Source organism: Macaca thibetana, chromosome 2 (assembly GCF_024542745.1).
Source record: "Macaca thibetana thibetana isolate TM-01 chromosome 2, ASM2454274v1, whole genome shotgun sequence".
Taxonomy (NCBI): Eukaryota; Metazoa; Chordata; class Mammalia; order Primates; family Cercopithecidae; genus Macaca; species Macaca thibetana.
In genome coordinates this window covers 138818542-138841962 of record NC_065579.1, presented here as the reverse complement: position 1 = coordinate 138841962, position 23421 = coordinate 138818542, and the positions used below count along the sequence as shown (strand labels likewise).

Genomic DNA, 23421 nt, shown 5'->3' with positions numbered 1-23421 from the left:
TGAAAGCATCTCTGCCTGCTGTTTTCCCAACCAATCCTGGGCACAATTAACAAGGTATTTTCCAGAGGCCTTGGGAGCTATATCTTTCTCAATCATCATTTGGGGCCATTACAGGGAGAAGTAGAAGTCTTATTGCTGTGGGATAATGTAGATATCCTAAATCCCTGCTAGGTAGAAACAAGACCAGACTGAATGTCTGTTCTGAATTATCTTTCTCTACTTAAATGGAGTCCAGGAGGAACCCTTACTTGCAAAATGTGCATTATTCAGCCCGATGCTGAGTTCATTTCCTAAAAGAGATTGGGTCCAAATAACACTTTAATTGAATTCAGTTTCTTGACCTAACACTGACTTGGTTCTCCCTTCTGTGCCTTCCAACATTACACAAAGGAGGAGGAGAGGAGGAGGAGGAATAGACAAAGCGATTCACATGGATTTATAGGCCAAGCCACTCACTTCCACATTCCATAAAGCCCAAATGACTGCATAGGAAACAGCTGCAGCATTTACTGGGGCCTGGTAAGGCCTCATTACCATCCCACCTCCTCACAGGGGGTATTGCCTCCAAATGGAGTGCAGTGGAGGGAGTAATTGACTCTGCTGCCCTGGCACCTGGTGTTTCTGCCAAATGCCTAAGGTCAGTGCTGAAAACAAAAACAAAAACCGGATGGAAGGAGGCCTCAGGGCCTCCAGTGAGAGTGGGGAGCAGAGCTGAGAGATGGTCAGAAGGGATTTCATTTGTTTGTATTTTTCTTCTCTCACATAAGGAATGTTTATTGATCACCTACTATATGTCAGGCATAGTTGTATGCACTGGGGATACAAGAACAGACACAGGTCCTGCTTAGAGCAGGTACTCTAGGTGGCTCTGCCTAAACAATGACCCCTTGCCACATATGACTATTTAGATTTTTAAAATTATTATTATACTTTAAGTTCTGGGATACATGTGCAGAACGTGCAAGTTTGTTATGTAGGTATACATGTGCCATGGTGGTTTGCTGCACCCATCAACCTGTCATCTACATTAGGTATTTCTCCTAATGCTATCCCTCTCCTTGCCCCCCACCCCCTGACAGGCCCTGGTATGTGATGCTCCCCTCCCTGTGAACACCATGTGTTCTCTTTGTTCAACTCCCACTTATGAGTGAGAACACGTGGTGTTTGTTTTTCTGTTCCTGTGTTAGTTTGCTCAGAACGATGGTTTCCAGCTTCATCCATGTCCCTGCAAAGGACATGAACTCATTCTTTTTTATGGCTGCATAGCATTCTATGGTGTATATGTGCTACATTTTCTTTATCCAGTCTATCATTGATGGGCATTTGGGTTGGTTCCAAGTCTTTGCTACTGTGAATAGTGCTGCAATAAACATACGTATGTATGTGTCTTTATTGTAGAATGATTTATAATCCTTTAGGTATATACCCAGTAATGGAATTGCTGGGTTAAATGGTATTTCTGGATCTAGATCCTTGAGGAATCACCACACTGTCTTCCACAATGGTTGAACTAATTTGGATTCCCACCAACAGTGTAAACGTGTTCTATTTCTCCACATCCTCTCCAGCATCTGTTGTTTCCTGAATTTTTAATGATCACCATTCTAACTGGTGTGAAATGGTATCTCATTGTGGTTTTGATTTGCATTTCTCTAATGACCAGTGATGATGAGTTTTTTTTCATATGTTTGTCGGCTGCATACATGTCCTCTTTTGAGAAGTGTCTGTTCATATCCTTTGCCCACTTTTTGATGGGGTTGTTCATTTTTTTCTTGTAAATTTGCTTAAGTTCCTTGTAGATTCTGGATATTAGCCCTTTGTCAGATGGGTAGATTGCAAAAATTTTCTCCCATTCTGTAGGTTGCCTGTTCACGCTGATGGTAGTTTCTTTTGCTGTGCAGAAGCTCTTTAGTTTAATTAGATTCCATTCATCAATTTTGGCTTTTGTTGCAAATACTTTTGGTGTTTTAGTCATGAAGTCTTTGCTTATGCCTATGTCCTGAATGGTATTGCTTAGGTTTTCTTGTAGGGTTTTAATGGTTTTATGTCTTACATTTAAGTCTGTGATCCATCTTGAGTTAATTTTTGTATAAGGTGTAAGGAAGGGGTCCAGTTTCAGTTTTCTGCATATGGCTAGCCAGTTTTCCCAACACCATTTATTACATAGGGAATCCTTTCCCCATTGCTTGTTTTTGTCAGGTTTGTCAAAGATCAGATGGTTGTAGATGTGTGGTGTTATTTCTGAGGCCTCTGTTCTGTTTCATTGGTCTATATATCTGTTTTGATACCATTACCATACTGTTTTGGTTACTGTAGCTTTGTAGTATAGTTTGAAGTCAGGTAACGTGATGCCTCCAGCTTTGTTCTTTTTACTTAGGATTGTCTTGGCTATACTAGCTCTTTTTTGGTTTCATATGAAATTTAAAGTATTTTTTTTTTCTAATTCTGTGAAGAAAGTCAATGGTAGCTTGATGGGAATAGCACTGAATCTATAAATTACTTTGGGGAGTATGGCCATTTTCATTATATTGGTTCTTCCTATCCATGAGCATGGAATGTTTTCCCATTTGTTTGTGTCCTCCCTTATTTCCTTGAGCAGTGGTTTGTAGTTTTCCTTGAAGAGGTCCTTCACATCCCTTGTAAGTTGTATTTCTAGGTATTTTATTCCCTTTGTAGCAATTGTGAATGGGTGTTCACTCATGATTTGGTTTTCTGTTTGTCTTTTATTGGTGTATAGGAATGCTTGCGATTTTTTTCACATGGATTTTGTATCCTGAGACTTTGCTGAAGTTGCTTATCAGTTTAAGGAGTTTTTGGGATTGAGATGATGGGATTTTCTAAATATACAATCATGTAATCTGCAAACAGAGACAATCTGACTTCCTCTCTTCCTATTTGAATACCTTTTATTTCTTTCTTCTGCCTGATCACCCTGGCCAGAATTTCCAATACTATGTTGAATAGGAGTGGTGAGAGAGGGCATCCTTGTCTTGTGCAGGTTTTCAAAGGGAATGCTTCCGACTTTTGCCCATTCAGTATGATATTGGCTGTGGGTTTGTCATAAATAGCTCTTATTATTTTGAAATACAGTCCATTAATATGTAGTTTATTGAGTGTTTTTAGCATGAAGGGATGTTGAATTTTATCGAAGGCCTTTTCTGCATCTATTGAGATAATCATGTGGTTTTTGTCATTGGTTCTGTTTATGTGATGGATTACATTGATTGATTTGCATATGTTGAACCACTCTTGCATCCCAGGGATGAAGCCGTCTTGATTGTGGTGGATAAGCTTTTGAATGTGCTGTTGGATTCGGTTTGCCAGTATTTTATTGAGGATTTTTGCATCTATGCTCATCAGGGATATTGGCCTGAAATTTTCTTTTTTTGCTGTGTCTCTGTCAGGTTTTGGTATCAGGATGATGCTGGCTTCATAAAATGAGTTAGGGAGGAGTCCCTCTTTTTCTATTGTTTGGAATAGTTTCAGAAGAAATGGTACCTGCTCCTCTTTGTACCTCTGGTAGAATTCAGCTGTGAATCTGTCTAGTCCTGGGCTTTTTTTGGTTGGTAGGCTATTAATTACACCTCAATTTCAGAACTTGTTATTGGCCTATTCAGAAATTCGACTTTTTCCTGGTTGAGTCTTGGGAGGTTGTGTGTGTTTAGGAATGTATTCATTACTTCTAGATTTTCTAGTTTATTTGCATAGAGGTGTTTATAGTATTCTCTGATGGTAGTTCATATTTCTCTGGGATCTGTGGTGACATCCTCTTTATCATTTTTTTTCTTGTGTCTGTTTGATTTTTCTCTCTTTTCTTCTTTATTAGCCAGGCGAGCAGTCTATCTATTTTGTTAATTTTTTCAAAAAAAACCCAGCTCCTGGATTCATTGATTTTTTTGAAGGTTTTTTTGTGTCTCTATCTCCTTCAGTTCTGCTCTGATCTTATTTATTTCTTGTCTTCTGTTAGCTTTTGAATTTATTTGTTCTTGCTTCTCTAGTTCTTTTAATTGTGATATTAGGGTATCAATTTTAGATCTTTCCTGCTTTCTTCTGTGGGCATTTAGTGCTATAAATTTCCCTCTAAGCACTGCTTTAGCTGTGTCCCAGAGATCTGGTATGTTGTATCTTTGTTCTCATTGGTTTCAAAGAACTTATTTATTTTTGCCTTAATTTCATTATTTACCCAATAGTCATTCAGGAGCAGGTTGTTCAGTTTCCATGTAGTTGTATGGTTTTGAGTGAACTTCTTAATCCTGAGTTCTAATTTGATTGCACTGTGGTCTGAGAGATTGTTATGATTTCCGTCTTTGGCGTTTGCTGAGGAATGTTCTACTTCCAATTATGTGGTCAATTTTAGAATAAGTGCTATGTGGTACAGAGAAGAATGTATATTCTGTTGATTTGGGGTGGAGAGTTCTGTAGATGTCTATTAGGTCTGCTTGGTCCAGAGGTGAGTTCAAGTCCTGAATATCCTTGTTAATTTTCTGTCTCATTGATCTGTCTAATATTGACAGTGGGGAGTTAAAGTCTCCCACTATTATTGTGTGGGAGTCTAAGTCTCTTTGTAGGTCTCTAAGAACTTGCTTTATGAATCTGGATTCTCCTGTATTGGGTGCATATATATTTAGGATAGTTAGCTCTTCTTGTTGCATTGATCCCTTTACCATTATGTAATGCCCTTCTTTTTCTTTTTTGATCTCTGTTGGTTTAAAGTCTATTTTATCAGAGACTAGGATTGCAACCACTGTTTTTTTTTGTTTGTTTGTTTTTTGCTTTCCATTTGCTTGGTAAATCTTCCTCCATCCCTTTATTTTGAGCCTATGTGTGTCTTTGCACGTGAGATGGGTCTCCTGAATACAGCACACCGATGAGTTTTGACTCTTTATCCAATTTGCCAGTCTGTGTCTTTTAATTGAGGCATTTAGTCCATTTACATTTAAAGTTAATATTGCTATGTGTTAATTTGATCCTGTCATTATGATGCTAGCTGGTTATTTTGCATATTGGTTGATGCAGTTTCTTCGTAGTGTTGATGGTCTTTACGTTTTGGTATGTTTTTGCAGTGGCTGGTACCAGTTTTTCCTTTCCATATTTAGTGTTTTCTTCAGGAACTCTTGTAAGGCAGGACTGGTGGTGACAAAATCTCTCAGCATTTGCTTGTCTGTAAAGGATTTTATTTCTCCTTCGCTTATGAAGTTTGGCTGGATGTGAAATTCTGGGTTGAAAATTTTTTTCTTTAAAAATGTTGAATATGCGCCCCCACTCTCTTCTGGCTTGTAGGATTTCTGCAGAGAGATCCACTGTTAGTCTGATGGGCTTCCCTTTGTGGGTAACCCGACCTTTCTCTCTGGCTGCCCTTAACATTTTTTCCTTCATTTCAACCTTGGTGAATCTGACGATTATGTGACTTGGGGTTGCTCTTCTTGAGGAGTATCTTTGTGGTGGTCTCTGTATTTCCTGAATTTGAATGTTGGCCTGTCTTGCTAGGTTGGAGAAGTTCTCCTGGATAATATCCTGAAGTGTGTTTTCCAGCTTGGTTCCATTCTCCCTGTCACTTTCAGGTACACCAATCAAATGTAGGTTTGGTCTTTTCACATAGTCTCATATTTCTTGGGGGCTTTATTCATTCCTTTTCATTCTTTTTTCTCTAATCTTATCTTCATGCTTATTTCATTAAGTTCTTCTTCAATGTCTGATATCCTTTCTTCCACTTGATTGATTTGGCTATTAATATTTGTGTATGCTTCACGAAGTTCTTGTGCTGTGTTTTTCAGCTCCATCAGGTTATTTATGTTCTTTTCTAAACTGGTTATTCTAGTTAGCAGTTCCTGTAACCTTTTATCAAGGTTCGTAGTTTCCTTGCATTTAGTTAGAACATGCGCCTTTAGCTCAGAGGAGTTTGTTATTACCCACCTTCTGAAGTCTACTTCTGTCAACTTGTCAAACTCATTTCCCATCCAGCTTTGTTCCCTTGCTTGTGAGGAGTTTTAATCCTTTGGAGGAGAAGAGACATTCTGGGTTTTGGAATTTTCAACCTTTTTGCTCTGGTTTTTCCTCATCTTCAAGGCTTTATCTACCTTTGGTCTTTGATGTTGGTGACCTTTGGGTGGAGTTTTTGCATGGGTGTCCTTTTTGTTGATGATGCTATTGCTTTCTGTTTGTTAGTTTTCCTTCTAACAGGCCCCTTTTCTGCAGGTCTGCTGGAGGTCCATTCCAGACCCTGTTTGCCTGGGTATCACCAGTGGAGGTGCAGAACAGCAAAGATTGCTGCCTGCTCCTTCCTCTGGAAGATTTGTCCCAGAGGGGCACCTGCCAGATGCCAGCTGGAGCTCTCCTATATAAGGTGTCTGTTAACCCCTGCGGGGAGGTGTCTCCCCATCAGGAGGCACAGGGGTCAGGGATCCACTTGAAGAGGCAGTCTGTCCCTTAGCAGAGCTCAAGCACTATGCTGGGAGAACCTCTGCTCTCTTCAGAGAGATTTCTCTGTGATTTCTTCACTTCAGAGCTGTGAATCTTCACTTCAGAGCTGGCAGGCAAGAACGTTTAAGTCTGTTGAAGCTGCGCCCACAGTTGCCCCTTCCCCCAGGTGCTGTGTCCCAGGGAGATGGGAATTGTATCTATATGCCCCTGACTGGGGCTGCTGCCTTTCTTTCAGAGATGCCTTGCCCAGAGAGGAGGAATCTAGAGAGGCAGTCTGGCTACAGCGGTGTTGCCATGCTGCAGTGGGTTCTGCACCTAGTTTGAACTTCCCAGTGGCTTTGTTTACACTATGAGGGGAAAACCACCTACTCAAGCCTCTGTAGTGGTGGACGCCACTCCCCACACCAAGCCAACCTAAAAATTCAGTTTTGCAGTCACACTTGCCACATTTTAAGTGCTCAATGGCCACCTGGGGCTAATGACAATCGCATGACAGGTTGACTTTAGACTGCTGTGCTGGCAGTGAGAATTTCAAGACAGTGAATCTTATTTTCTGGACTCCATGGGGGTGAAGTCCACTTAGCATGACCACTTGGCTCCCTGTCTTCAGCCCCCTTTCCATCGGAGTGAATGATTCTGTCTCTCTGGCATTCCAGGCACCACTGGGGCATGAAAAAAATCTGCTGCTGCTAGCTCAGTGTCTGCCCAAATGGCCACCCCGTTTTACGCTTGAATCCCAGGGCCCTGGTGTAGGCATCCAAGAGAATCTCCTGGACTGTGGGTTGCGAAGACCATGGGAAAAGCATAGTATCTGAGCTGGATAGCACTGTCCCTCATGGCACAGTTCCTCATGACTTCCCTTGGCTAGGGGAGGGGGTTCCCTGACCCCTTGTGCTTCCCAGATAAGGCAACGCCCTACTCTGCCTCTGCTTGCCCTTTATGGGCTGCACCCACTGTCTAACCAGTCCCAGTGAGACGAACTGGGTACCTCAGTTGGAAATGCAGAAGTCACCCACCTTCTCAGTCTTGCTGGGAGCTGCAGATCAGAGCTGTTCCTGTTTGGCCATCTTGCCAGCCCTACCTCTGACCTCCAGCTATTTAGATTTAAACTCATTAAATGAAACCAACCTAAAAATTCACTTCTGCAGTCACACTTGCCACATTTTAAGTGCTCAATGGCCACCTGGGGCTAGTGACAATCGTATTGGACAGTGCAGGTACAGAAAATTTTCACCAATACAGAATATTCTCTTAGACACATTGGTCTAGTGGAGGTGGGGTGTGGAGAGTCTGGAAATAGTCATTAAGTGAACAAACAAATATGTAGCTGGGCATGGTGGCTCATGCCCGTAATCCCAGCATTTTGGAGGCCGAGGCAGGAAGATCACGTGAGCCCAGGCATTTGAGGCCAGCCTGAGCAATACAGTGAGACCACCGCCATCTCTACAAAAAAATAAAAAAATTAGCTGGGCACCTGGTGTTTCAGGTCACACCTGGTGTTTCAGTACGATCTGTAGTCCCAGCTACTTGGGAGGCTGAAGTGGGAGGATTGCTTGAGCCCAGGAGGTCCAGGCTGCAGAAGGCCGTGATCGTGTCACTTCACTCCAGCCTGGGTGACAGGACATGACCTTCTCTCTAAAAAAAAAGAAAAAATTGGCCGGGCGCGGTGGCTCAAGCCTGTAATCCCAGCACTTTGGGAGGCCGAGACGGGCGGATCACGAGGTCAGGAGATCGAGACCATCCTGGCTAACACCGTGAAACCCCGTCTCTACTAAAAATACAAAAAACTAGCCGGGCGAGGTGGCGGGCGCCTGTAGTCCCAGCTACTCCGGAGGCTGAGGCAGGAGAATGGCGTAAACCTGGGAGGCGGAGCTTGCAGTGAGCTGAGATCCGGCCACTGCACTCCAGCCCGGGCTACAGAGCGAGACTCCGTCTCAAAAAAAAAAAAAAAAAAAAAAAAAAAAAAAAAAAAAATTACCCACTCCCCCCACCAAAAGTAAGTATATAAGATAACTTCAAATGTGGTAGCCCTATGAAAAAAATGAAACAGTGAAATGTGCTGGAGTTGTTTTTTGGATAGGGTGGTCTGGGTGGGCCTGTCTGAGAAGGCAACGCAGGAGCCAAGACCCGGGGAGGATCTGAATGAATAGAAAGTACTGGGAGCACTGCAGAAATATAAGTAGGTGAAGCATGCCTGGAGTAGGGAGCAAGAGGGAGAGAAGCATGAGATGGGCTCAGGAGCGAGGCGGATGCACAATCCCATGGCCTCATGGGGAGAAGCATGCATTCAACTCTAAGTGCAGGGAAGGCATCGTGGACTGCCCACAGGAAAGTGTTATGATCTGATTCACATGTGAAAAGCTCACTCTGGTTCCAGGGTTGATCGCAAATAGGAGGGAGGCACGAGCAGAGACAGAGGGACCAGTAGGGAGCTCCTAAAGCTGTTCAGGTGGGAGAAGACAGGGCCTTGGGATCACGGAGAAAAGGCAGTAGCTAACCCTAGAGGGAGGCAGTATTCATGTTGTAGCTCAGTTCTGCATCCGAAAATACAGGGGGCAATGATAGCACCTAGTATGTGGTGCCACCAATATGAGTATACAGAGAGCTAGTGTCTATAAAGTGCACAGTTTTTTCAGTACGATGGTATGTGGCATCATCTTGTCTAACCCACCTTTGTCTCTCAAAATATTTTCTAGCTCCTTTTCTTGCCTGTTCTAGTCTGGTTTCCACTCTACCACTAGAGTTGCCTTCCTCAAAGGCCAATCTGATGTCAGTTCCCTTCAGCACTCCTGGGGGAACACAGATGAAACTCCGAGCTTGTTAGTACAGCCTAGGAGGCTCCTCACGCTTCAGCCCATGTTACTGTCCAGCATCACCTCTCCCACTCTCCGCCTGGCACTCTGCTCCAGCTACACCAATTGTCCCGTTGGCTCATGCAGTTCCCTTAGCTAGGAATACTTTCCCTCCCCTACTTGGATGGGCTCTCTCCAACTCTGTGTTTCTAAGCTCAGCTTAGAAATTTTCACCTCCAAGAAACCGCTTCTGTGTTTCCAAGTCTAGGTCAAGTGCCCTTACATGAGATCCCATGGGACCCTATACTTTTCCATCATGCTGAATTACAATTGCCTGTTTACTAGTCTCTTCCATTAAACTGAGGTCTTCGCAACAGTAGGGATTATTTCTGTCCGGTTCATGATTGTGTGTATCTCAATGCCTAGACTATACCAAGTGCTTAAGATATATTTTGTTCAGGCTGGGCACAGTGGCTCATGCCTATAATCCCAACACTTTGGGAGGCCAAGGCGGGTGGATCACAAGGTCACGAGTTCGAGACCAGCTTGACCAAGATGGTGAAACCCCGTCTCTACTAAAAATACAAAAATAAGCCAGGCGTGGTGGTGGGTGCCTGTAATCCCAGCTACTCGGGAGGCTGAGGCAGGAGAATTCCTTGAACCTGGGAGGTGGAGGTTGCAGTGAGCCGAGATCGTGTCACTGTACTCCAACCTGGATGACAGAGTGAGATTCTGTCTTAAAAAAAAAAAGAAAAAAAGAAAACAAAGATATATTTTGTTAATGAGCGAGTAAATGAATTCGTAAAAATCATCTATTCATAGCATTTGGTAGACCACTTTCTTTTCCTATGCCCTTCTTTTTCACATTGTTATTATTATTTTCAAACAACCATTCTTTAGGCTTCCTAACCTGAGTGCGTTAGCTCAGGGTGCCATAATAAAATACCACACACTTGGGGCTTAAAAATCAGAAATGTATTTTCTAACAGTTCTGGAGGGTGGAAATCTGAGATTAGGGTGCCAGCATGGTCAGGTTCTGGTGCAGTCTCTTTTCCTGGCTTTCAGATGACCATCTTCTCAGTGTGTCCTCGTAGGGCAGAGAGAAAGAGAGAGAGCTTGCTTTGGTGTCTTCCTTCAAAGGGCACTAATCCCATCATAAGGGCCCCACCCTCATGACCTCATTTAACCCTAATAACCTCCCACAAAGCCATTTCCAAATAGCATCACATCGATAGTAAGAACTTCAACCCATGAATTTTAGGGGGACATAAGCATTCAATCCATTGCATATCCCATGCCTTAGAATTAAAAAAATAAGGTGTAAATTCTTTTGTGTTGGACTTACATAGGGGCAATATATAACACCTTTCTTTCCCATTTATGTTCTGAACTAACTGAGAAATAGATAAAGGAAGTAGACATATGGAGATTTGTATTTAACAGATGCTTATGTGGCACTTACTGGGTGCCAGCTAACAACTTGCCCAGGGTCACACCGCTCATTGGTGGTGGAGCCAGGCTTTAAACTCAGCTCTAGAATCTATTCTTGTTATTCTGTTTCTTAAAGTGTAAACTTTAAGCTAGATTGCAGGACATGGTTTAGGTATGTGTCCACTAGGCCAGCTAAGTCTCCATCACCAACTTAGACTCTCTCAGGCAGTTGAAAAACCAGAGGTCTCCTCCACAGGGGCAGAATGCAGGCAGAGCTGAAAAGAAGATTAATGTGTGAACTTAGTCTCTCCCAAATTTACCAATCAGCTAAGTCACTTTTTCTCCCCTGGGGAGGAGTGGATGAGGGATGGGGAGTGAATGGCTGGAAATGTGCATCAGATTAAGGTCTCATCAGAGGAAAAAATGTTCCCTTAAACCCGGTGGAAGCCATCCTGCAAATATCAGCTCTAGAATCTGTTCTTGTTACTCTGCTTCTCAAAGTGTAAGCTTTAAGCTAGATTTTAAGATGTGGTTTAGGTGCATGTCCACAGGGCCAGCTAACTTTCCATCAGGGACCTAGACTCTCCCAGGCAGTTGCAGAGCCAGAGGTCTCCTCCACAGTGGGAGACATTTAAAGCCTTCCCTGTCATCATTGGAAATGAGCAAACTTTGCTAGCAATGTAGTCAAGGGCTTGGGTGTTTGAAGTCTTTCCTTCTGTTCTTGCAGAATTAGAATCTGGGGCTCAGCTGTGAATTGCTGTCACTGAAGCTGTTCAGTCCTTGGATGCACACGGAGACAGGTGGGCTGAGTAATGGGAATGTTCTTGGAAAGCCAGAGGACCTCTGCAGCATTGCCCAGCAGCTCAGTGACAGGTCCTGATGGCCAAGAGACTGATTTCCCATCCTTTCCTAAGGAAGTGGGGACTGATGAGCAGAGCATGTGTGAGGCCTATGAGGTTCCTGTGTGCTCTCGGTAGAGCCTGGTACCTGGGTGGATGAGAGAACAAACACCAGATGCAGGGTCAGGTGTCTTGATTTCTTGCCCAGCTCTCCCATTTGTTGTGAGCCATGGGATGCTGGGAAAGTCATTCAGCCTCCCTGTGCCTTCATTTCCTCATCTGTAAAATGGGAAAAATATAACCTATCTCAAAGGACTGTGTGAGGATCATGATACTAAATGACAAGATAAGCATCAAAGCTGGATAATTTCAAGTTGTTATTACTCCATCTTCCTTCTTTTCCACATTGTTTTTGTAGCAGATGCATGTTGACTTTGCCCAGCCTCCTCCTCCTGGAATAGCACCCTGATCCTCCTTTGGGAGCTCCTGGGGCTCACCTCTTAGGGCCGGATTGTTTGGGACTGACCCCATCCCAAAATGCCAGGGCAAGCCCACGCTCCAGGCCTGGCCAAGCAGAACATGCCTGGCTCCAGCGATTGGTTCAGGGATAGCTGGGGCCCCAGCAGGGGCCAGTTGACCATTCCAAAACTTTTGCTGGAACTTCTGGGAGAGGCTTTGCCTTCCTTGCCAGGATTGCCAACCTGTGAGAATGTAAGCTTGGGGGTTTTGGGGGCCATCTTTGCCATCTTACAGGGAGAGCCTGCCACCATACAGAGGCAGAATGGAGAGTGGGAGGAAGACACAGTGTCCTGTGGGCATTGTTAGAGCCCGTGTTTCCAGTCATGCCTGACTTATGTTCATTGTGAGTGAGGTGGGCTAACATTTCATGTGTATTCCCCTTTCTGTGAGCTGCTGTTTATATCTTTAACTGATTTTTCTACTGGGTTGTTGGCATTATTCTCATAGATTTGTAGAAACTTTCTTTTCTTTTAGTAGTTATTTTTTGTTGAGGTCAAATTCACATAACATAAAGTTTACCATTTTAAAGTGTACAATTCAGTGGCATTTAGTCCATTCACAATGTTGTACAACTGTCACCTCTGTCTAGTTCCAAAACCTACCTACCTTTCTTTCTTTCTTTCCTTCCTTCCTTCCTTTCTTTCTTTCCCTTTCTTTGTCTCTCTCTCCCTTCCTTCCTTTCTTTCTTTCTCTTTCTCTCTTTCTTTTTTCCTTCCTCCCTCCTTCTTTCTTTCTTCTTTCTTTCCTTCCTTCCTTCTTTCTCTTCCTTTCTTTTCTCTTCCTTCCTTCTTTCTTTCTCTTTTTCTTTCTTTCTCTCTTTCCTTCTTTCCTTCTGTCTCTCTCTTTTCTTTCTTTCTCTCTCTCTTTCTTTTCCTTTCTTTCTTTCTTTTCTTTCTCTCTCCCTCCTTCCTTCCTTCCTTCCTTCCTTCCTTCCTTCCTTCCTTCCTTCCTTCCTTCCTTCCTTCCTTCCTTCCTCCTTCCTTCCTTTTCCTCTCTCTTTCTTTCTTTCTTTTTTCAGAGCCTTGCTCTGTTGCCCAGGCTGGAGTGCAGTGGCGCAACTGCTGTCACAGCTCACTGCACCCTCCACCTCTTGGGCTCAAGTCATTCTCCCACCTCATCCTCCCAACTAGCTGGGACCGCAAGCATGGACCACCATGCTTGGCTAATTTTTTTTTTTTTTTTTGTAGCGAAGAGGTCTCTCTGTGATTCCTAGATTGGTCTCGAACTCCTGAGCTCAAGTGATCCTCCTGCCTTTGCTCCACAAAGTACTGGGATTACAGGTGTGAGCCACTCTCCCAGTCCCAAAACATTTTAATGATCACCAAATAAACTTGGTACTTCGTATTAGGCAGCTACTGCCTGTCATCTCTCTTTCTAGCCCCTGGCAACCACTCTTCTGTGACCATAGAGATGGAATTTTCTATGGATATATCTGTTCTGGGTATTTCATATAAATAGACTCATACAATCTGTGTATTTCTTTAACTTAGCATAATATTTTTAAGGTTCCTCCATACTGTAGCATGTATAGGTACTTCACTTCTCTTTATGGCTGAGTAATATTCCAGCATATGGATATACCATGTTTTGTTTATCCATTCATCCACTGATCACTGATGGACATTTGGGTTGTGTCTATCTTTTGGTTGTTGTGAATTGGGCTCCTGTGAATATTCACGTATGAGTATTTGTTTGAATTGATATTAGAAAAATTATTCCTTGGCCTATGATAGGTCTTGCAACTATTGTTTCTCAGCTTGCCATTGGTCTTTGACTTTGCTTTTGTCAAGCAGAATTTTGTAAGTATTGTTCTGTAGTTGAATTTGTCAGCTTTTCCAGCGAATGGGTTTTGTGACACAGTTGGAAAGGTCATCCTTACACTTGAGGTTATAAAACAATTGTACCATCAAAACCTCTGCTTATCCATGTATTTCCTTAGCAATGAAACAGGGATTGAAAACAGCCCTACTTGCCATTCTGTCCCCTCCCAGGGTTATTGTGAGGACCACAAACGACAAATGATATGAAAGAGCCTCACAAAATATAAAGCAATATACACACACTAGGCATGTTGTCGTCATCACTATTAATTCTATTAAAATCTGGCATCAACTAGCTGAGTTCTGCTTGTTGCTTTCATTTTGCAGAGCGGGGCTTGAAGGGCAGAATTCTTCACTGAGCTGCCCGAGGAGGCATTCGCTGGTAGCAATGTGGAGAATGTCACAAAATTAGTCATCTCGGCAAGGGGGAGGTGTTCATATTTGACCAGAAAAATAAAAGTACCTTAAACCAAAAACTATTCTGGCCACTTTTTCTTCAAATGAAGCCTTTTTTCTTTCTACCAGGAAAAGAAACCAGTTCAGTGAGTTTTGCATTGTTCAGCTGTGATTGTAATTTATGCCTCACCAGTGGTCACTTGTGACATGTTTTCCTTATATTTTTAACCCCAAATTCTTTTTTTAAATGGAAAACTTTATGTTGAACTCTGTATTGAAACAATGTAATTATAGGGAATGAAAAAAACAGGTTATTCCTTGATAGCAATTATTCCTATGCTGATTCCTCCGGGATAGAATCGTGCACTGTTTAAGTCCTTGGGCTCTGCTATGAGTCAGACCTGGGCTTCAGTGCAATTAAGTTACTGGCTAGCTTTATGATCTTGGGCAACTTGCTTCACTGCTCTGGGCCTCTGTTTACCCAACTTGAAAACAAGGATGATTTACAACACTGGACTCATGGGGCTGTAGCAAAAAAATCAGTGATAAAATCTACATAGAGTGCTTGGCCCTGTGCTTGTGTGGAGAGAGAACTTGATACATCCTAGCTATCAGTATCATTCAGGAATATCTAAAAGAATTCAGGAGGTGACCCCCAAGGAAATGGAATAAACACTTCCAGGGGCTCCTCTGTCCTTAGTGGGTGGCATAGATCAAATCACATGGTAGAGGCCCTCCCCTCACACCTACCACATTTATTTGGGGACAAATTTGGTTTCTGTTACTACTACGTGAAGAGTAAACATTGGGAATAGCAGTTGGTTCTCAGACAGCAAGAAAAAAGCAGCTTCGCAGAGGAGTAGTCACAGGAGGGCAGGGGGGCTGGGGTGAGCTGTGGGGAGGACTGGAAGGGTGAGCACCTGGTGCTTGGGGCCTGCCCAGGTCACACCCACGTCTTCTTGGAGATAGAAGATTCCAGATGATGTGGGTTCATTGTGTGTGGTGATGGATTTTCAGGGGACACCGACCTTTTCCTCTTTTTTTCCTCTCTTCCTTTTTCCAATCTGGGTATCTATAGAGCCCAAGCTATAGTTCTAGGTTCAGCTTGGCTGGGCCCTGATTTAGTCCATTTTGCATTGCGGTAAAGGAATACCTGGGGCTGGGTAATTAAAGAAAAAAGTTTTATTTGGTTGGGTGTGGTGGCTCACTCTGCAATCCCAGCACTTCAGGAGGCTGAGGTGGGAGAATTGCTTGAGACTAGCCTGACCAACATGGTGAGACCCCATCTTGAGAAAAAAAAAAAAGAGTTTTATTAGGCTCATGGTTCTGCAGGCTATACCAATATAACACCAGCATCTGCTTGGCTTCTGGTGAGGCCTCAGGAAGCTTCCAATCATGGTGGAAGGTGCAGGCATACCACATGGTGAGAGAGGGAGCAAGGAAGAGGAACGAGGTCTCAGACTTTTCAACAACCAGATCTCTTGTGAACCCATTACCGTGGGGTGGGCACCAAGCCATTCCTGAGGGATCCATCCGCATGATCCAAACACTAGCCCACCAGATCCCACCTCCAACATTGAGGACCACATTTCAACAGCCCTAAAAAAGAAATTGTGTCCGTGAGACTTCTGCTCTATGCCAGGCACTTTAAATCCATGATCATGTTGGATCGTGTGCCATGGGTGGATCACTATCCTATGACAGATGAGGAAACCAAGACTCAGAGAAGGTGTATTCCTCCATGAGCCCCCCACACAGCTGGTGCATAGTAAAGCCACAAGGTAAACCACCATCTGACTTCCTCCAAACCCCAGCCTCTGTCAGGTGTCACCTCAGAGCGCTGCACCATCTTGGGCCTCAGTTTTATGTGGCTTTTTGTGACATTTCTGTGACATTTCCGTGGCTCAGAACCCTACACATGGGTCTCCTAGAACTATTTGTGGATTTTAAATTTTAATAATGGTGAAAATAGCTGACATTTACTGAGTTCCTGCCACCAGTGGGCACACAAGTAGGTTGAGCCACTTGCTCAAGTTCTCATGAGCTCAAGGCTTGTGGCAAAGCCAGGAGAGAATCCAGTCTGTCGCACTCCAAGGCGTATGGTTTTAACTCTCATTTTTCTTGAAGAATCTAGGCTTGCAGCAGGGATGTTATTCTCTGTGCCTATCTTTCTCAGGTGACGTGGGTTTTTTGCAGGTTTGAACTAGTTAGAAGAGGATAGCAAAGGGCCTGAACATGTCCAGAGGAAGTGTGAAGCAGTGGGGTGACGGCAAGGGCTGCGGGCCAGTGGCATCTATTTCTGAACTTGGTGACCTTCTGCCTCCGGGCACGAGGCTATAATAAGCCCCGTGATTCACCAGTTGGACTTCTCCCTGTGGTTGCTCCAAGCAGGTCTTGTGCTTTGCCACCTGTGGGCCCCAGCTCACGCTGCGTGCTCCAGGAGAACATCCTGCCCCGCCTCACTCCCCTTGCCATGCCTGCCTAGGGACACCCAATGAAGCTGCCTAGGGACACCCAGTGAAGTCCTCCAGGAAGCCTCGATGGACTAACATGGATAACCTATTCATTTCTGAGCCCAAACCAAGTCATCGATTATATACTCAGATAAAAGCAAATGGAAGACTATACCTATTTTGAGAAATTTGGGAACATTTATCTCAGGGGACACTCAGGGGCCAATACATGTTAGTGACAATCTTAGCATATGAAATTCCAGTGGTCAGCGACTCTTAAGTGCTTGATTCAATTTTTACAGAATGAATCTTATTCTACCTTAAGTCCACATGAAATGGGTTTGGTCCCCCTTGTAGGATGCAGGAGACTTTGAGCCTGAGTTGGAAGGCTGGTGACCTTGGGTAAGTCACTTCCCATATCCAAGCCTCTGCTCCTTTGTCTGTGAAAGGGTGGTGCTTATACCTTTGTTGTTGGGTTGTTGGGGGATATAAAAGGGTAATAACAATTGCTACTGTTTACTGAGTGCTTACTATGCACTAGACAGTGTGCTAAGCTTAGCTTTGCATTCTTCTTTGATCTTTTCAAGAGCTCCTCTCATTCCTGATGTCCCTTAACCTGCAATATTTTTTTTCCCATAGTCCTTTACATTTTGTATGATATTATATAATATACTTATTATGCTTATTTTTGGTCTTCCTCTCCCAGGGCCTCTTGCCTCGTACAACTCCAGGGGGCACCATTCACAATGCATTCTACTCCAGCGGTGCTTTTTACTAAGAATATTAGCATGAATGGTGGAAACTCCTGGAGTTGTGTGATGTGGAGCCCTGGGAGCTTCAGAAGGTCAGGGATTTTTGTGTGTGCCAGTTCTGATCATTGCTGTACCCAGAATGGTGCTAGACCTATAGTAAGCATTCAGCAAATATCTGTTGAAAGAATGAATAACAAAGCCTCCAAAGAGATCTGATTTTACTGTCCAGGAAACTGAGGCTCAGTCTGACTTATGAATTTGCCCAGAGCCCCACAAGCCAGTGGCCCAGCTGTTCTGCCTCCAGTGTGCCTGCTCTGCATGGCTTTGCTAAGCTGCATGCCTTTAACTCCTGGCGTTGTCTCTGCCACCAAGTAACTGCTCAACAGATATTGAAGCTTTTTCCTACATGGGTCAGGCCCTCTGCTAGACTCTCCCAGCAGAGTGACAAACCATCATATAGCTGTTGATTCCAGAAATTGAATTAAATTGCACAATGCAAAAAAAGGGAGGATCTTAAGTTTTTGGAAGAAAAATCCCTAACCCAAGTGCTAACGTTTGGAGTTTACAGAAGCCTCTCAAGACTTACCAACCCGATTATTTTTCCTGCTGCCTTCCCTTTTGTGAGCGTTTCTTCCCCTTTTTGCTTGCAGTGAGTTCTGCTCTCCTGTAGGCTACAATGTGTCAGTTGTTATAAAATCCGGGAGGCGGAGTCTAGTGACGTGAGCAGTGGGGGAGAGCTCAGCCAGCCCTGCAGGGTGAGCAGTCCAGCCTTGGGTTCATCGGAGCTTAAGCCTTGCAGCAGGAAAACTTCCATCTCGTTCTCCTGGCTTTGATCCTCACTGGACATCAGACCAGAGGCACCAAAGGGAGGGAGGATGCGAGATGACCGGCCCTTTGGCAACCTGACCATCGACTTAGCAGAGCCTTCAAAAGCGAGCCCGGGGCTGGCTGCAGGACCGAGGAGGCGCCGCGCCTCTCGTGGATGTGTGTGTGTGAGTGATCCAGCGAGTGTGTGTGCGTGTGAGGGTGTGTGTGTATGCCTGTGTGCACAGCACAACTGTGTGCGTGTCCCGGTGAGTGTGCCTGTGCACGCGTGAGTGTGTGTATGTGTGCATGTGTGTATGAGTGCTCTTGGTTGTTATTATTATTTTTGGAAGAAAAATCTTTGAAAATCTGGGGCAGGTTACTGTGCTCCTAGGGTGATTCTTCTTTTGCAAGAGGAGCTGACCAGAGCAAGCTACTAGAGCCATTTCTCGGCAAGTAAAGAGATTTTTCCTCCCAGACGGAGAAGGATTTTTCTCCCTGCTCTGCAGCCAAGTGAAAGAGATTAGTCCCTAAACCTGTGAAATCGACCAGAGCTGTGTGATTACCAGGGCTTGAGAGAGGACTCGAAAAGAAAAGGAGAAATAAATCAAACAGCCTGTCAGTTCCTTTGGCCACGTCGGAAGATGTCATCTCAAACTAAGTTCAAGAAAGACAAAGAGATCATTGCTGAATATGAAGCCCAAATAAAAGGTGAGATGCGGGCTGGGAGAGTTTTCCTTCTCCTCCCCTTTTGTTTTTCTCTTATTCTGGTTCCCACCCCCCATGGCCCCCCGTTTTCCTTTCTGCCATTATGAAATGTTATGCATCAATAATCTTTTTGTGAGGAGGAACAGTGGCAGCCGCACAAGTCCGGACTGGTTTCAACTGCAGATAGCGCTGGGGCTGGGAGTGTGGATTATGGAATGGGCAGCAGTCTCTGCATTGCAGGTGTGTGAGAGGATCCCATGCCTGACTTTAGGAGTGTCGCCGATACTCCATCATCTTGGCGGTGACATGTCACTCTAAGGCCATTTCGATAGTCATTACCTCCACCCCTTCCCTGCCACGGTAAAAGCCCTTTAATATTGGGGTATATTTTTTACCATCTGCTCTTTTTTCCTCCCCCTTTTTGGTTTCTGTTGGTGGTGGTGGTTTTGCCTCCGCCTCTTTCTCTGGGCTGGAATTCACATGCATGTGCATAGCGAGGCAGCATCCCTGGGCGGCACTTCTTTGTCGGTGTCTCTGGGCTGGCCTGGGTTGCCATGGATTAACTGTTATGGGGCATATTGATCCAGACTAATGCAGGCATTTAGGCATAAAGAGGGAGCTTGGTGCAGAAAATGTATTATCTCGCGGTGTGCAGCCCAATCACTCTGTGCCCTGGTGTTTAGGGTCATCAGCTTTCATTCAAAGCCAACACCTCAGCATGCCGTTTGGGCTGGTCAGTGCTGCCTAGCTTCCGGGGTTCCAGGAGAAGCCTGCCGGGAGGGCGAGATGACCTCTGGCTGCTGGTTGCAGCTTCTGTGCCACCGGGTGTATACTTCTTTCAGAAGCCGCTCCCTAAATCCACACTAGCTAGGCGAAAAAGGAAAGCGAACACAATTGCATGGCTAAATGCAGGCTTGCCGCATCCTCATTCAGGCCAGACTGGGGCTTCTCCCACCACTACACGTTCTAGGCTTAGCTTTGGCAAGGAAAATCTAAGAGCTCCATCCACCATGCTCCTCCTTTCTCTGAGGATGTGCCCTGTGGGAAGCCTGGGCCCGTGCCTCCTGGCGTCCGTCTTCTTTCTGCTCGTGGCTCTCCTTGCTGCGACACCGGGTGTGTTGTGGCCTCTCCTAGAAAGAGTAAGGACAAAATACATCTTCAGTGGACCTTGAGGCCTATCTTTGAGGTTATGCACAGGCTGTTGAGCAAGTTGGGTATTTGGGGCTCAAGTGACCTGAGGTTGCCACGCCTGCTTCTGGGCTCTGCTGCAGCTGAAGACTCAATGACCCAGGGAGCTGGGTGGCCTCCTTAAAAGCAGCAGGAAGGCCGGGCACCGCAGCTGCCCTACACGCTTCAGATGCTTGGGAAACTTTGGGAGTGGAGCAGCCACGGCGGGAGGGCTCTGTTTCTTTTCCAGTCTCACCAACAGTCTTTTTGCCTTTTAGTTCTGGTCAAAAACCCAGCGTGCTCATCACCTCTGGGCAGATCCTAGGGCAAGAGGAGCAGAAAACCCTGATCTTCCCTGGTCTCCTGTCTTCGGTTTTTCAGTTCAGTGTGGAAAACAGTGACTTGTGATGTCTCAGCCTTGCTGAAAATGTAGAAATAAGCCTTTTATTGGTCAGAGATTTGAATTCACCCAACTGCTCAACACTAAAGCCTAGTTTCAATCTTTGAATAGACTCTTTTTAGGGAGTTTATGTTTTATAAAATGAATTTGGCCAATTATTATTATTTTGTAAAAATTAAGGTTGCCATGAAAATGCCATGAGAGAGAAGGGGATGTTGAGTTTTGGACAGTTCAGGTTTTATAATCATTTTCTTGATAGGAAATGTGCTTATCTCATTTTGGAAGGATTGCTACTACTGGGCCAGTAAACTTTTCTTCAGGGCCAGTTAGGCATTAATTGCCCAGCTGATCCTTTTGCTTTTTACCTTTCATCTTTAACAACTAAGCAGCAAGTACCATGAGTTTTATCAGAAATGCACCAATTACCAGGCATTTCATCAGGAAATGTGTCCAAATGATCTTGTCTCTTCCAAATACTAAATTTCTTTGCATTCTGGTTAAAGGAGTTACATGTTATTCCTTTAGAATTGACACCCACAAGATTCAGGTCAGGATATGGCTGTACCTGAAACCCTCTGGAATCTTTTCTTTTAAAATTCTGTGTGTTAATCATCATCATAATTATTGATGTGTGTTCAGGGCCCTGCATTTTCTATGGCTAACTCCCAGACATCACTTACTCTTGGCCCACACACACAATGTACAGTAGGGTTAGTGTGAGCTCAGTTTCAGAGATGAGGAAACTGAGGCCCAGTTAATGTTAAATGACTTGCCCAAGGTCACAAGGCCGATTTTCTCCCAGGCTTGTTTTCCCTGACACATTGTTTGCCCGAAGCTGCCCCTTGAAGGATTGATGTCAGCAGCAGATGGCAGTTTTGTGGGGGGACTGGCAGCTTCTTGATGGAGTTCCATTGTTTACCCTCTTACTTTCATCCTGTTGCCTTTGTTGCATGCCTCTGAAGAACATTTGACCAGTCACCAAAAACAGTGCCCGAGACCAATTACCTTTCTCCCTGGGAATCATCTGGCCAGTGGGATGCAAACAGTCCACCTAGTCAGACAGATTTTGTGCTTTGTGAATTTTGTGAAGGGAAGTTCTGATTTTTAAAAACAGTGCTGAGTTCTTTGTTGACTTATTCCCTTTTATCTCTTTTTCAATAATTTACAGACCTAACAAAAAGGAATGTTTTAGAATAGTATTTTTTCTATTGTAAGATAGAAAGATTCATGCCTTCTCTTGCCTCATCAGATACTTGAAGCCCTTTGATTTTGAAGCAGTAATAAACCATATGCTTGCACATTTCTAGTGATGGGGAACTCACCACCTCCCAAGCCCACGTAGTCTGTCATCTTTGGACAGCTCTGGCTCTTGTAAGCATTTTTTCATTTTTCTTTTGAGACAGAGTCTCTCTGTGTCGTCCAGGCTGGAGTGTAGTGATATAATCTTGACTCACTGCAACCTCCGTCTCTTGGGTTCAAGAGATTCTCCTCCCTCAGCCTCCCGAGTAGCTGGCATTATAGGCACGCGCCGCCACATGTGGCCAATTTTTGTATTTTTAGTAGAGACGGGGTTTCACCATGTTGGCCAGGCTGATCTCAAACTCCTAGCGTTAAGTGATCCACCCGCCTTGGCCTCCCAAAGTGCTAGGATCACAGGTGTGAGCCACGGTGCCTGACCCTTGTAAGCATTTTTTCTTATGTTGCATTAAATATGTCTCTCATCTACTTACTGGTTCTATAGTTCCTTTCCCTTTGGACTTCATATAATAAGACAGATGTGTCTTCCCTTGGATTGCCCACTGGGTGTGTGAAGCCCCTGACAATGATTATCCTCATATAATAGGATGGTTCATTACCACTTACCGTCTCCACTTTCCTTTGGCTCTGCTGCATCCTGGGTTGCAAACCTCAATGTCGTTGGGTGCTTGGCAGATAGAATAAATGGATAAAGGTGGCCATGTGAAACGATTTGTGGCAGCTGGCCCACCACCTCAGTGCAGGCAGTAGAAGAGGGGGTGGTGATGATTATGACGGACTTTAGAGTACATGTCCTGTCTAAATGGGCAGTCACTACTTAGGTTCAACCAGTTATTGCTATTTAGGAATGTAGGTCCAGCCAGATTTTTCAATTTTTCAACAGATGCCAGAAATCTGGAAGAAAGCGTTATGTTTTTAAAGAGGTTTTGCCGAAAGGACCTCCAAAAGATTTTATTATCAGTATCCTATTTCAAGAGGGGCACTGAGTTCTAAATGTGATTCTTTAGATGTGGCCAAAGACAGAAAACAACTATCACCTCCTTTCTGCTGTCTGCAATACTACTATTAATATAGCCCAAGGGTTGAATTAGCCTTTGGTGCTGCTCGACCCCTCAGTGCACCATGTATATTATGTCTGCTGTGTTTCTCCAATACATTAGCCTAGGAGCCTTGTCAGAGAGAAGAAAATGAAATGAATTTAACGTGACTTGTTCTTCGTGAGCCCATGCTGGTGCCAAATGGACATTACTTCCTGTCCTAGGTGCTCATAAGTGTCCTTAACAAATGTGTTTAAGAACCTTGCCGGGAGTGATATCATATTATCTAGTCTGGAACTGGCAAACCATAACTTTTTTCCCCTTTTGAAAATCAGAACATTTGCCAGGCTTCAGCTTTTTGGCATCTATCCTATTCTCTACAATTCCCTCAAAGATCACTGATAAAATTCGGTGATCTTATTTGCAGGCTTTCTCAGTATCCCGGGGCTCTAATTCATCTTGCTGCCAGACATGATGATCAGTTCTGCATTTATTCAGAGTTCCTATTTCCATTGCAACCTGATAGAAAATTGAAACAGAATTGCAATGATTGACTTTGGTGCTTTATTATTATTATTATTTTCTGGTACATATTCATCCATCTTCTTAGTAGCAAAAGTCTAGCG

At 44.2% G+C, this 23421-nt stretch overlaps 1 protein-coding gene and 1 long non-coding RNA gene across 6 annotated transcripts in view; one reads left to right on the top strand and one right to left on the bottom strand.

Annotated features, from left to right (window-relative positions):
* Window positions 1-23421, top strand: part of SRGAP3 (SLIT-ROBO Rho GTPase activating protein 3) — a 321293-nt gene that overhangs the window by 34621 nt on the left and 263251 nt on the right. For 4 of the 5 annotated variants that reach the window (XM_050778616.1, XM_050778615.1, XM_050778614.1 and 1 more), the window contains exon 1: window positions 18129-18937. The exons of the other annotated variant lie outside the window; for it this stretch is intronic. In XM_050778616.1, coding sequence (XP_050634573.1) covers window positions 18871-18937 — 67 coding nt within the window. In that variant the 5' untranslated portion in view covers window positions 18129-18870. Of the gene's footprint in view, window positions 1-18128; window positions 18938-23421 lie in introns of those variants that run through there. 5 annotated transcript variants of the gene reach the window in all.
* LOC126947705 (uncharacterized) lies at window positions 10080-18097 on the bottom strand. The gene is made up of 3 exons (XR_007723177.1): window positions 18009-18097; window positions 11631-11761; window positions 10080-10299 (listed from the first exon to the last, which is right to left on the bottom strand). It is a non-coding gene; the product is annotated as an uncharacterized LOC126947705 (long non-coding RNA).